The 14,951-nt window shown below is 37.2% G+C and overlaps 1 protein-coding gene across 2 annotated transcripts in view; it reads left to right on the forward strand.

Annotated features, from left to right (window-relative positions):
- Window positions 1-14,951, forward strand: part of LOC113041104 (forkhead box protein P1-B-like) — a 50,087-nt gene extending 35,136 nt beyond the window's left edge. For both annotated transcript variants that reach the window (XM_026199429.1, XM_026199430.1), the window contains 10 exons: window positions 4,353-4,457; window positions 5,944-6,031; window positions 6,292-6,375; window positions 6,463-6,670; window positions 8,698-8,774; window positions 8,929-9,030; window positions 9,102-9,223; window positions 9,312-9,375; window positions 9,648-9,811; window positions 13,633-14,951. In XM_026199429.1, coding sequence (XP_026055214.1) covers window positions 4,353-4,457; window positions 5,944-6,031; window positions 6,292-6,375; window positions 6,463-6,670; window positions 8,698-8,774; window positions 8,929-9,030; window positions 9,102-9,223; window positions 9,312-9,375; window positions 9,648-9,811; window positions 13,633-13,777 — 1,159 coding nt within the window. In that variant the 3' untranslated portion in view covers window positions 13,778-14,951. The remainder of the gene's footprint in view (window positions 1-4,352; window positions 4,458-5,943; window positions 6,032-6,291; window positions 6,376-6,462; window positions 6,671-8,697; window positions 8,775-8,928; window positions 9,031-9,101; window positions 9,224-9,311; window positions 9,376-9,647; window positions 9,812-13,632) is intronic.

Here is a 14,951-nt window from a genome sequence, read left to right on the forward strand (position 1 = left end):
ATGACAAGGAAAGAAACACATATAAGTCGCATTGGACTATGTCGCATTTATTTAGTACCAAGAGAAAACATTACTGTCTACAGCCACGAGAGGGCGTAGAGCACCCTCTCGCGGCTGGAGACAGTAATGTTTTCTCTTGGTTCATTTCTCTTGGTTCATGTAATAAGTTGCACCTGACTATAAGTCGCAGGACCTACCAAACTATGAAAAAAGTACGACTCATAGTCCGGAAAATACGGTATATATAAACGCTGAAGCGCAGGTTGAGATCTGTTCACAGAGTGTAGTATTTTCTGTACAGTAAATGGCTCGTAGTGCACAGTGTAAGTGAGTTTCATATTGAATCTAGGGGGTAATCTATTAGACTTTGGCTGTCAAATGCGGCTTTACTGAGCTCAACGGCTCTATCCCGAGCAGATATAAACGAAACGCTATTGGCTACTTTAAAAAGGGGGTGGGGCTGGTAGATATGTCCCACCCTCACTTCCTGTTTCAGTTGAAATTACTTGACCACATAGAATAATGCTGGGTTTTTCAAGGCACTTCAGGGGACCTTTTAATATTTGCACTCGATGCTCACTCGCTCCTAATGGTTAAATTTGTGCATACAATAGTGAATTGAAAACAGGAAACTGACCAAACATATCCTATATTAGATTAATCCGATGTGCACAACATAGACATCATGCATCTGCACAAAAAAAATCCAAATGCACGAGTTAAATTGAGCGTGATAGTCAGAATGAGTAACTAGTTGTTAATGCACTCTTCCTGTAACAACACGCTGAAATGCCAGCGAGTAAAGCACAAAGAATTTACCACATTCTGTTTCAGTTGTGTTCTCATTATTACTTTATATTACAGATTGACACTACACATTTTACACTTTAATGATCAAAGTGAATCTAGGCATTACTGCAGTGCAGACATTCAAAGCCATAGTTTTAGAGCATACCAACCAATAATACGTCAGGGTACAGCCAGAATGTTAGCTTAACCAATCAGAAATAATGCGAACCAGTAAAATATTTGTTGTTTGGAAGAAATTACTTTTAAATCAACCAAAAAAATAAAAAATAAGACGGTAAAGACATTTGGTTACAAAACATTTATGTTCGCATAATGCTCTTCTTTTAAACTTTTGTTTATAAGAAATATTAAGCAGCTGTTTTCAACATTGATTATAAGAAATGTTTCTTGAGCCACAAATCAGCATATTAGATTGATTTCTGAAGCATGCCAATTGCTGCTGAATATTCAGGTTTGCATCCAGGAATAAAATGTTTATTTTTATATTTAATGTATTAAAATCTATACAACAAGTTTATAGTGACAATTATATTAGTGACAAAACGGTCTGAAAATGACAAGATTATAATTTTCTTAGAGAGTATTTCTCTCACTGAAATGTAGTATTTGATGACTAGTCAAACCAGTCAGTTTGTGGGAGGTTCCTAATACAGTATGTTGTATTGGAAGAATACTGTTGACAAATGTCAGGTGTCTTTAAAGGCATTTGTCTTTGTGGCTGTGTGAAAGGTGACAGTGTCAATGCATTCCCTGTGGGCCTTTCTTCATATACACACTTGAACACTCCTCCATCTCCATGTTTGTTGAGGTCTAAACCTGTTTGTCTATATGTTTCAGGAGCTTCTTGTTTGTCAGACGCTCTTGACATGTTGTCAGTCTTTAAACACTCACTGTGTGAACAATATTGCTGCATTAGGATATGCTTGAACTTGTTTCCAAAAGTGTGTAAAGTGGAGAAATAAGGGTTAAGAACCAGCAACCTTCTAGATCCCCAGCCCCGAGTCTTAACCACACTACACTACCCTGTTAACAGAAAATGCTCAGATTACAGTAGGTGCCATTGTGTCCTAGCATTGCATTGATTTGGTCTGTATTGTCAGCAGAGCTTTCTTATGGCCCGCCTGTGATTGTTTGCATGATATTGGTGGAGGGTGAGAGCTCAAGGAGTGTGTGGTCAGTTTCATGTGTCATGTAAACTCCTGGCCGCCAGAGAGACGCCTGCAACTAAAACCTTAAGTGCAGCCGCTGGCACCAGAGAACAAACCCTTCACCCCTTCTAGAAGACCACAACATGCGGGCATTGTCTATCCATCTCTCCTTCTGGCTTACTGAGTGACATGCAAACACACTTTCCCACTGATGGATTGAGGGTTGAAATGTAATCAATCCTTTAAAATCTGCCATGCTCTGCCATTTTGATATCTATACTACTGTAACGCTGAGTGCTTATTCTTGAGAGGTGAGCATTTGACATTGGGCTGGGATCGTCAGAGCCCCATCTGCAAGAACTAACGGTTCATTGCTCATATTTGTTTTATTGTGTCTGCTTGCTAGCTTCTTTGGTTGTTCAGATTCTTATAAGGATGGAAATAACAAAGTCTGTTTTAATTTGTCAAGTGTGAGTCATCTGCCTAGACTGGGGTTGTGTTCAAGCATTGAGAGAGAAAAGATGCCCTGCTGTTGACGCTTTCTCTTTGGTTTGGTGTAAGGGAAGGAATCTGCTGGCAGAGACACACAGGGCTCTCTTAGGCAACAAAAAGGAGAAGGTCTGGGGTCAAAGGACACAACCTTGCCTGATCCCAAACAAATAAAGCATTCTTGGCATTTTTGTAAAATACAAAAATAAATCACTTTCTCAAACAGTCCACTGTTTGATACAAAGTCCTCAACATGTCCAGCTAGTTTTTCAGCTGCTTCTGACCGAAGAATAGAGCTTTATGAAAATATCAAAAAATGCATTAAAAATGCCACACTACTACAGTTCGAAAGTGATGTTACAAAAGATTTCTGTTTCAAATAAATGCTGTTCTTTGAAGAGAATCCTGGAAAGAAGTTATCAAGGTTTCCACAGAAATGTTAAGCAGCACAATTGTTTTCAGCGCTGGTAAAAAGAAATCAGTACATTAGAATATTTGAAGGATTGAGACACTGAAGACTGGGGTCACAAGAATAAATTACGTTTTATAAATTAGACATTTTTTATGTTTTTGATCAAATAAATGCAGCCTTGGTGAGGATGAAGCTTCTTCCAAAAACATAAAATCTTGCTGATCCAAAAAAGGTAGTGAAAAAATACTTCAAATTTACAAAAAAAAGAAAAGAAATAAAAAACAATCGGCTGTACAACAAATATTACCATGTGGAAGTTCATTATCGTTATTTTTATCACATCATAGTAATTATGCTGCATTAATAATGCAATAATAACTCAAACAATCTAAAATAGAGCTGCATGAGTAGTTCTTTAACGATACTGCACACTCTGCGATTCATGCCTTACAACAAGATGCATCACAATATCGAAATATTGTGATTGAAAACAAGCCTGTCAAGTGGAAAGAGACACCGTGGAAAGCATGAATCTGCAGTATCAGGTGCAGTCTTTCTTGCAGTTTGCTTCATCTTTTTTTCCATAGCTTACTCTTAGAAGCATGTCTGACCACAGTGAGAAACTCTGGTTTCAGAATGAATGCTAATTTTCTTCTTTCTTTTAAAGTAACTGTAGGAAATATTTATTAAAATAATGCAAATACCTAAAAATCTCAATTGCTTTATTTGAAAGGCTGATGCAAAAAGAGGTGAAAGATGGCAAATGTTCTAGACGGTAGAGAGAGAGATGGCTCATAAACAAATTAAAATGTAGTAGTGTGTTTGGGTTGAAATGGAAGTAGCAGAGCCCTGTTTGTCAAATATGGTGCGTTTCCATTGCATGGTATGGCACGGTACAGTTTAATTTTGGGGGGTTTTCCACTGGGTACAGCTGTACCATTACTAAAATGTGATGTGTAAGCCCTGCTGGTCACTGATTGGCTGGAGAGAATCATCACTACCTGCGTCATTGAACTTGTGATACGAGACACCAGACCTGCTAGATTTAAATCAGCACAGACAGCTTATTATCTGACGCAACTTTATTTTTTATTTTTTTTGAATGAACACCATTGATTTGAATGAGCGCACCTTTTTTAAACAATCAAAACATGGTTGCTTTGTGGTCTGTTGAGGAAGTTCTGATGTTCCTCTCGTTGATAGCCGAGGAGCGGATCCAGAGAGAGCTTTATGGGGCAGTGCAGAATGAAAACGTTTTTCAGGAGGTCGCTCAGCTCATGGCTGCGACGTGTATAATACCACCCACTTAAAGTGGTACTAAACTGCAGTGAAAATGCAAGCCATGCCAGGCTGTGTCATACCACGCTGTGCAAAGCGCCAATAGTTGCACAGTATCACAACATTGTCCAGCACAATACTGTACTATTGACCTTTAAAAAAGTACATGACAGGAACGCTTCAGATTGTGCATTTATTGTCTGTTTTTGCTTCAGTTCTCAGGAGAGTCATTCCCAGAGCGCCCATCCTTTATACAGCCACGGCGTATGCAAGTGGCCAGGCTGCGATGCCGTGTTCGGAGACTTCCAGTCATTCCTCAAGTGAGTCAGCAGCTCTCGTCCTCTGCGTTTTATAATGCTGTTTGTCCTGTTTGCAGATCTGAGGAGAAGCTGTAAGCAGCTGTAATCTAATTATCATTTCTGAGTGTGCTTGCTGCCTTTTTACAGCTCATTTTATGTGGCTCTTTCCCTTTCACTCTTTTCACTTGTTTTTTTGTCCTTATTCACTCCTTCCACTGTCTCAAACCTCCAATTACTTGTATATATGTATATTCCGCCCATGTCTCTTTATTTTCTTTCTGTTTTCTTCTCTCTTTCCCTCTCTTTCTCTCTCCCCTGTGGCGGTGCAGCCGTGGGGCCCCTCAGGGTTGAGCTCAGTGCACTGATAAACAGAGTACCCATGGTGATCCTGGCCATCCCTCCCAAAACAAACAACAGGAGGATGTTTATCTGTGCCCCCTCCACTGACCCTGACCCCTGCTCCCAGTCCGAGGCCCCGCCCTGTCTATTGCCACAACACTGCCTTTGTTCCTCAGCTCAGGCACATTTGCACTATTAACAACATGTTCCAAACTATCACATCACACTGAGATTCACGTGCCGCAGCTGAGGATGAGGCACGTAGCCTTTGTGATAAGCATTTTTCATTCATTCTCAAATATGATGATGCTGTAATCTGGACAACTGCATGACTTGAGTTTTTCAAATTGTCAGAATCTCCCTCTGTTTATTCAATAGTAAATACAGTACTGTATTGCCAAGGAGACTATTTAATTAATGTATGTTCTCAAAAGCAAGGTTTGAGTTGGAGGGATAAATAATTTTTTTTGTTGTTGAGAGATTTTTGTTAGAGGAGGAGTTGTTTGAGGAAGTTGGTTTGATGAAAGCCTTGCTCAGATTTTCTTTGAACACAGCGCCCTCTACTTCTCAGTAGTAGTATTGCATCCTGTACATGTGTGATATATGATCAGATCATTATTTTGAATTCGTGGTTTTTAAATATTTATTCAAACTTGTTCACATTGCATGTTTGGGAGTAAAAATCTGAGGTAATTTTCGTAGCAATATCCACTAAAAGTTTAGAAGAACTTTTTTTTTTTTTTTTAGGAAATTAATATATTTCTTCTGCCACTGATGCATTACAAATGCTATAACTGTGTTTTTTTTTTATTAGTGTAATGTTAAAATAGTTTTATTTCCAATAAATGCTGTTCTTTTCAACTTAAATTGTATTCAAAGATATACTCAAAATTGTGGTTGCTCAAACAGTACAAATTATTTGCTTAAAAGAATCAAACTATATAAATTTAATATTGCAGTATTCTCCTGATTAAACTTGGTGTTGGCAAATAAAACTAGACTTATATTCTTAGTCAACTTTGGGCAGGATAAGGCAAGTTTATTTATACATCACATTTCATACACAGTGGTGATTCAGAAATCAAGAGAAAATAAACTTGAAAGATGTGTTTTAATGACTATGTGTTCCATCTACTGAACGTCTGTATGTGTGTGTTGTGTTTTTCAGGCATCTGAACAGTGAACATGCTCTGGATGACAAGAGCACAGCACAGTGCAGAGTTCAGATGCAGGTGGTTCAGCAGCTGGAACTGCAGGCAAGGCTTTACACACACTCAACACAATTGCTTTTGCGTCCGAACGGAACACAGTTGCGGTTTTTGATATGGTGCATTTAATTCTGAAGACATGTTTGTTTTCTGCTTTGCATGTAGTTGAACATCCTGCTCTAATCTGAGCTCTAATCTTTTTCCTGTTCTGTATGTACACATAAAGAAAAACCATGTGAACGCTAGACAACAGACAGCTCCAGTTTTATCAGTGCTACATCTCTGTTTTCTTTATGTTTGTCAAACAGCTCGCCAAAGACAAAGAACGTCTTCAGGCCATGATGGCCCACCTCCATGTCAAGTCTACTGAGCCCAGACCTGCCCCTCAGCCAGTATGTCACTTTATTTGCCATTTGCTTAGTTCTGAAGATACACTTAATATTGCTGGTGAAATAATACACATTTTTTTTGGTTGTTAGGTGAATCTGGTGTCCAACCTCACACTTGCCAAAGCAACCGTTCCCAAAACCAGTCCCTCTATGAGTCTTTCCCAGAGTGCCACAGCCCCGTCTACACCCCTCACATCACTCCCCCAGATGCCCTCCGTCATCATACCCACCAGCCTGCACAGCATGGGACCCGTCCGCAAGCGCTACTCTGACAAATACAACATCGCCATGGACCAAGGTAAGATCCGTGACCTCTGACCCACAGTCAGTGTAGTGCAGTGATCCGGGCTCTACAATAAGAATGACCCGAAATCAGTGTGAGAGAAAAGTGTGCCTGTGGGAGCATCATCTGCCCAGTACAGTTATTTCAACCTACAGAAAAAGAGGATCCTGCTCTGTCTTCAGTCCACATGTAACATGATTTCAAATTTTAGCAATTATTTTTTCACAAAAGAGAGTAAAAGTTCAATACAAAAATTAATTTAAACAAAAGAGAACTGGAGCGCTGCTGGAATCCCTTGTATCCTCTGGTGCTCTTGGAAGGGTTAAATATAGAAAAAGATTTTGGAAAAAAATCCAAGTCCAGGCACTCAATAGGATGCAAAAGTTAAAAAGCCTTTAATGGTTGGGCTAAAGCATTAAAACACCAACGCGTATCGGCCCATTGGCCTTCATCAGGGTGTTGGTGGACCAACACCCTGATGAAGGCCAATGGGCCGATACGCGTTGGTGTTTTAATGCTTTAGCCCAACCATTAAAGGCTTTTTAACTTTTGCATCCTATTGAGTGCCTGGACTTGGATTTTTTTCACAAAAATTAATTTGCTGTGTATGCAGAAAGGTATAGGTCCTACGCGACTAAGTATAATAACTTAATAATAATTTAGTAATAAAGTAATAATGTACAAATAATAATAATTTGTATTAATAAAAAGATGATGACCGTAAAACTTCAAATAATAGCCGAGTCCCAAATAGACACCTGTCTCTTTTAAATGCCTGATGTGACGACAGGTTTGGGTAAATAAAGGCCGGTCTCAAATAGAAACCTGGTCTGTTTTTTTAGTATCGGGTTGTATTTGATCTTCTGAATCCTGTCAGATCGTCTGTTCTATGTTTTGATTAGATTTCACGTGACAGACACAACAACAGTTCATGAACGACTCATCACTATGGCAACATAAACAAAGAGGTTAACGAACTTTCTTTTAGTCTTCAGTTTTTCTTAATTCTCTCAATACCACCATGGAGACAAAAATAAAAAAAAAGTATGATTTGACATTTATGCTGACAGTTGTCAAATTTGCCAAACTTGTAATTGAGGATCGCGGGGATGATGATAGTGATGAATAGAGTAATTTTCTATCACATGATTGCAGTTGTTTTACAAGGTAGCCTTCATTCTTTCTTGTTGATATGTTTCGGGCAACAAGTTCATGCTCGATGGATTTTAGCGGTAACTTGTATTGTTTTGCCCATTGCTGTCACATTGTTTCGTTTTTTATGCTGCCAATAACCTAAGACATTTCTTACACTAAATTATTTGTTAAACACGTTCGTTTAGGGGTAACTTGTATTGTTCTGCCCATTGCAATCACATCGTTTCGTTTTTTATGTAATTTTTTTATGCTGCCAATAGCCAAAGACATTTCATACATTAAATGATTTGTTAAACACTTTCAAATTAATTATTAATTATAAATAAAACGTAATATAATGTGGTAACCTCCTTCTGTCATGCTTGAACATCTCAAAACTAAATTAAAGGCCTGTCTCTTATAGACGCTTGTCTCAAATACAAGCCAGTGCAGTTCGGTGATTTGGGTAAATAGAAGCCCGGGCTATTATTTGAAGTTTTACGGTACTAGCATCTCAGCATATGATCTTTAATTTTTTGGATACAAATTAATTACAAATGACAAATTAGTTTTTACTCTTTTTGGAAGAATTTATTTCAACATTCATGCATTATTTCTTTCTTCGTAAATTAGATTTTTGTTTATCTGTCTGTCTATAATATGCATGTATTATGTATTTATGTATGCATTAAGCTTAAAGTTACTTCTTAGAAAGTTGCCATTTAAAACAAACTTATATTTTAAGTTTAGAAACTCACAGCAAAAAACTGTTTCCAACCTGTAAAACAATTGCACAAGCCTTTCTTTATTTTATGTCCGCATACATGGAAACCCTATAAAAAAAAGAAGACAGAATTGCTTTGATAAATGAAGTGTAACTGACAGCACCCTTCTTCTGTGTCTCATAGATATTGTGCAGAATAAGGAATTTTACCTGAGTGCTGAGGTCCGGCCTCCTTTTACATACGCAGCTTTGATCAGGCAGGTAAGAAACCATCATCGAGGTCTGCACTATCATTTCTGATAAGACGGCCATCAAGTAGGATTTCTGAACAAACTGGAGGTGAAGTTTAGTTAGACGTTTATTTGCATCTTTCATCAGCTGCCATATGAGATACATGTTCCCCTTTAATTTACAGGCCATTTTGGAGTCTCCAGAAAAGCAGCTAACACTAAATGAAATCTACAACTGGTTCACGCGCACATTTGTGTATTTCAGACGCAATGCTGCAACATGGAAGGTAACTGAAAGATGGTCTTGAATGATTTCCTGTGCCTTGGATCAGTTTGTTAACTTATTCTGTGATCTCAGAATGCAGTTCGCCACAACCTCAGTCTTCACAAGTGTTTCGTACGAGTCGAGAATGTGAAGGGGGCCGTTTGGACTGTAGACGAGATGGAGTTTCAGAAAAGAAGGCCACAGAAGATCACTGGGTAATTTCAAATCTCATTGCAGTGATTTTATTTGCACAGATTGCTCTGAGGTCATTGTTGTTAATGACACGGATGTCTGTTTCTTCAGATCACCTCTGGTGAAGAACATCCAGTCCAGTCTGGGGCAGAATCCCGCCCTGTCTTCTCTGCAGGTATGGAGTCAATCATACACAAGCTACCATTTTAATAGTTTGAGATTGGTACGATTTTTTACATATTATAAAATGTCATTTATTTTCAGCATCATTACTCCAGTCCTCAGTCACATGATCCTTCAGAAATCATTCTAATATGCTTGTTTTTACTGTCACACTTTTGATCTATTTAATGCATCCATACTCTATATTTTGGAATGGAAGTGTATTTAACTTGTTTGTAATGTCAGTGTTATTTTCCATGGTCTTAAAACATTGTTACTCCTCAGGCAGTGATGGTGGACAGCAGTCTGCCCCTATACGGCTCGGCGTCCATGGGAGCGTCCAGTCTGAAGGCTCTGGCCAGCGCACTGCATGAGGACATGAGTTCTCACGATCATGACGAAGGCTCCCACAGCGACTCCAGCCTGGAGCTGTCTCCTGCGCCCACACTGTGAGTCCACTCTCCTGCCTGTCCGACATCACATCTATCAGCCAGGCTTATTCAAAGATTAAAAAAGGCTTTGAAGTTATTTTTAGATGGGGGAAGATGCCCTCTTAAGGTCAAAGTGCATTTCCTTTTAGAATGTATAGTTTAGCATGTGCAGGATGATAATGATGCATCAACATGTCCGTTATTAGGGGAAATAAATAGAAACATTTGCTAAATTAATTGTCATAGGACAAAATTAAATATGCACCGATTGACCGGCCAATGATCGGAATCGGCTGATTTTTCACATGACCAGCCGGTCAGTTTCACGTCTTGCCGACCGCGAGCCGATCCTTTTATTACCAGCAACGTGTGTGAGAGAGAAAGCACACACAAAGTAACTCACAGAAATGTATAGATGCATACTGCAGTAAAAAAAAAAAGTTATTTATAAAATGTGATTTAGGTAAGCTACATTATACGGCCATGATGTTTCCCTGAATATCAACACGACTGCAACTCGACACTGTTTTACAAAATAGTATTTCAGTAAACAAGAAGTTAAAATTATAAGTGACTTAGATTTGAGACAAAATATGATGGTTTTTGCTCAGTTTGGCTGACGGAGATGGTTCCGATTAAAGCGCCAGCAGAACTGTTGTGTCTCTGAGCAACACACAGCGGTGTTTCCTTACTGAATAAAGCCATGTTTTTTGAACAAATGAGTCAGTGATATAGTGGCCCATTCATAAGACAGCACTCACTTGCCTAATTTCTGAATGATGTAACCATTTGAAAGATTCTCTTGAATTAATGAATTAATAATGACTTACTCATTAAGACTCATTAGCCGCCACCTACTGGTGGTTTAGTCATATTTAAAAGTATTATCACTTTTTTTTTTCATTTATTTGTATGTTTAAAAAAATGTGTAAAACATTAATCTTATAAAATCATTTATGCATTTGAAATTTTGCAGTGTAAATGCATTTATGACACCTCAGCTTCATCAATCTGTAAATGCATCTAATGCCACTTCAGCAGTGGAAAGAGAGTTTGTTGATACTCATTTTATTTGAATTGTAACAACTCTACGGTTTTTTATTATTCTAACTGAATTAATTGAAGCAAAGTGAGAAGTGGATGTGAAAGATGACAGATTTAATTAGGTTGGGGGAAAATAACCATTTATAAACACAGTGGGTTTTGTTACATACATCAACTCATTTTAAGTGAACCATTTCTTCCTCTTTCTAATCACAGAGCACTTTATTTTGAGAGTCATTTATGTGAGAGAAAATCTGTAATTTAGTCCAGATAGGGGGAATTGTAATGTTTAATAATTTTTGCATTGAAATTTGCATAGAGTTTTGTTTCTATGTGCTGTCAATAATAGTTCTTAGAAAGAAAATCAGAATCAGAAAAAAATCTATATCGGGAGGTCACAATTCTAAAAAAAATCTGAAATTGAAATTAGACAAGAAAATTGCAATCAGTGCATCTCTAGACAAATTTTTTATTAAAATAAAATATAAAAACTGGGGAAGATGGCACCTACCTGGAACAAGAGGAAAATATAAATCAAATCATATAAAACTTTTGATGTATAATTCTTATCAATAAATATAAAGTCATTAATGTATAATGAATAATAAATCAAATATTTAAAATATTTTGATAACTTATTTGAATAGTTAAATGATCAGTGACAAAGAAATTAGAATCCCAGTAAAAAAATATCTGAAAGGAAAATTTATTATATGACTTACATACAGACAAATTAATATATACTTAAGCTGCCTATATTTTAACTGAAGATATGGCATAATGGCAACACTGTGAATGCAAAATATTTTCACCCAATTAGCCATTTTTTTAAATGTCTGAAATGTTACTTTAATTTATGGAAAGATTGAATAACATCTCCATTATTGTTGGGCATCATCTTATCCCAAAGGTTCATTTTTTTCATTTTTTTCAAAAAAAAAAAAAAACTCTTCTTCCCCAACAGGGTTATTATAGTTGACTAAAATTAAAACCATACAATAAACATTTCATTATTTAAATATTTACTGAAATATAACATTTAATAAAACCTTTTAATTTCAGCTGCTTTCAAAGGCAGTTCTCATTTTAATTTAAATGTGATGTATTGAAATAACTAAAACTGAAAAAAACTAAATCACTAAAACATTAAATAAAAGCGGAAATATAAAAATAAAATCTGATTCAGAATATCAATAAACACTAAAATAGTAATGATACTGAAATAACATTACTTCACAAATATAAAAACTAATAATTTTTTTTTAAATGTATATGTGTGTGTGTGTGTGTATAATATATGAAATATGTGTATATATTAGAGCTGAAGATCTTTGCCCGAACCCGACGGGACCCGTCGGGACCCAACGGGTTCGGTCGGGTTCGGGCTTAATTTCTATCATCTTACGCGGGCTCGGGCCGGGCTCGGGCTCGCGCTCCGGTTTGCGAGGTAAACGAGCGGTCATGTGATGTGTTTCGATTAGTGCGAGAAAGATGCGAAAATGCTGAATGCTGAGCAGGTGTAACGGAGGCTTGCCTCTGGTGATTACGTTTTGGTTGCACCAGCAACTAAAGCAAAGTCTGAGGTGTGGAAAAGTTTTGACCATGTTTATAATGAGAATAATGAATGAATAATGACGCACCATCAGTGAGCGCAGGAACGCGCTGAAGACATCTACAGTGGATTCATTCATTTTCCTCCACAAAAACATGTAGACCTAGCCTAATCTCTGTGAGTAAAGGTTTTTCAAATGATAACTAAATATTCATTCAGTCTTAAATGCATAATGTTGACAGAGTGTTTACGCTAATGTTGGCATTATTCTTTTATTAAATAAAGCAAATCCGGCGGAGCCTTTATCTTAATTTCGTTATTGCCAAATACCCATCTTCATTTAAAATTTATCTTAATTTAATTTTTTTTAAATGACTCGTTTTTATTGGTGAGTTGGTCTATTTATAGGTTAAATGAGTCTGTCTAGAGTGCTGAGATGTTACGATGTGACACAGGACTTGTTTTATTTCTTTATTCCAACTTCCAAGTGGTCTAGTCTACGTTAGTTATGAGTAAATTATGTTAAAACATGAATAAATTGCTCATTGTTGGCAAAAGGCAAAAGAGCTGTGTGCGTGCGCACATTTGAATAATGTCGGGCTGTAAACGGGTTCGGGCTTTTAAAAAAGCTGTCAATCTGGGCTCGGGTCCTGTTGGGCCTAACTTTTAAGGCCCGATTACAGCTCTAGTATATATGTCTTAAGTTTAAAGTTACTAAAAGCTTAAATTTTAAATTTTAAATTTTAATTTTAGAAACTTGCAGCACAATCATAATTTTGTTTAACGTCTAAAACTTAATTTTAAGACAAGCTGCTTAAAAGGCCCATACTGTATTTGCAGCTCAGGGCCAGTGAAAATATAATGGCATGTAAAATCTGAACTACAGTTGAAGCATCTTGATTTGTTTCTTTTATTTTCATTGTTTCTTCACTACTGCTTGTAAATGTGCAGATGTTTCTAACCTGTAAAATGATAAACTATAGCACTATTTTTGTGAGAATTACATCCAAATCTAAAGTCATTCATGTAATGCAATACAACACCATTTTCCAGAGACAAAATTAGATCAGTCAACCTCAGATCTGTTTTGACTGTCAAAATCTCACAGATGTTGATATTCAGATTAAAAGACGAAATTAAAAATAGCACAGCGATTCATCAGAAGTGATGTGATGAGTTATATTACAGTTGAAGTCAGATTCTCGGTTTGATCCTGGCTGACGTGAGCGGTCTGTGTTCACAGGCATCAGTCTCAAATCAAAGAAGAGCAGATGGAGGCCGAGGACTACAACAGCTCCATGTCTCCAGAGACAGAAGACCAGCACAGTCCAGACACCAACCACCATGAGCCGGGGTTCTCCTCGTCACCTCACTCGCTCCGCTGCTGAGATCCTCCTCCATTAGACTCAGAAAACTGACTTTGGGAACAACAGTTTATTTATTGTTTCGATGTACCTGTTTCTGTTGTATGCAGATTGACCTCACTGGTACAGAAGGGCTCCTCTGTGTTTAAAAATGTGCTCCATCAGCATGCAGAGGACAGAAGAGGGCACTGTAGACAACACATCATTTTCGGTTTGTATATTAAACACTACAGCAGCTGAACTCCATCAACTGCTTAAAGGGAAGATGGTTTCCCTTTCAACTGAGGAAAATGAATTTTTAAGGTGTCTGAGATATTTAGCTTTCCACAAAATCTCATCAGTGCAGCTGTGAATGCTGAATGAAAAGCTCTTTATTGTTGATGCAAGTTTGAATCACCTCTGCCTCAAATACTGTAGGGTTTAGTCACCATCAGGGCCGTCGCTTGAGGTCACGGGGCGCTGATGATATTTCGATGAGGCTGTAACATAGAGGACCTGACGACGGCCCCGGTAACGTGTGGCCTTAAATTTCAGACTGCTTATTGGTAGAATGGAAAATGAAATCGTGAATGTCTTTCTTTTTTACCTCTTTTTTTTTTTTTTTAGATAAAACAAAACCAAAGGGGAACATTTTATAACCAGCACTTGATGATGAATGTTTTTGATTTGTTTTTCACTTAGTGTGTACAGAAGGTTACTGTATTTTCATTATCCAAAACATTGTTTATGCAAAGGAAATTCCCAACAGTCCCAATCATTCGGTTACTAGTATAGCTGAACCAAACGTTTTCTTTAATATTTGAGTTCTTTATTTTTTGGATAAGTTTTTTGCTGTTGTAGAAAGAATCAACCGTTACCAAAGATTGTGAAAGATGTTTTGATGTTGTGTATCCTGTTTACATTGTCCCTTTTAATATGGCCAAGACTAAGAAGTCTAAGAAGATGTGTTAAATGTCACACTTGTGACATTTTGAGCATTTTGTAATTGTAATCATTTGATCTGACAACTAGTTATTGTACCACAGAGAAATAAAGTAGATGACAAGGAAATAATGCATAATTGTTGAATGAGTAACTTGTTACACATGTCTGAAAGAAATAGATGGCATCGGTTTCAAATGAACTGTCAGTTTAATGCTCTCTGAATAAATGGCCTTATGATTAATAAATTCTTGTATGAAAATGTGAAAAAGTTAAA

The sequence above is a fragment of the Carassius auratus genome, chromosome 23, assembly GCF_003368295.1.
Source record: "Carassius auratus strain Wakin chromosome 23, ASM336829v1, whole genome shotgun sequence".
NCBI lineage: Eukaryota > Metazoa > Chordata > Actinopteri > Cypriniformes > Cyprinidae > Carassius > Carassius auratus.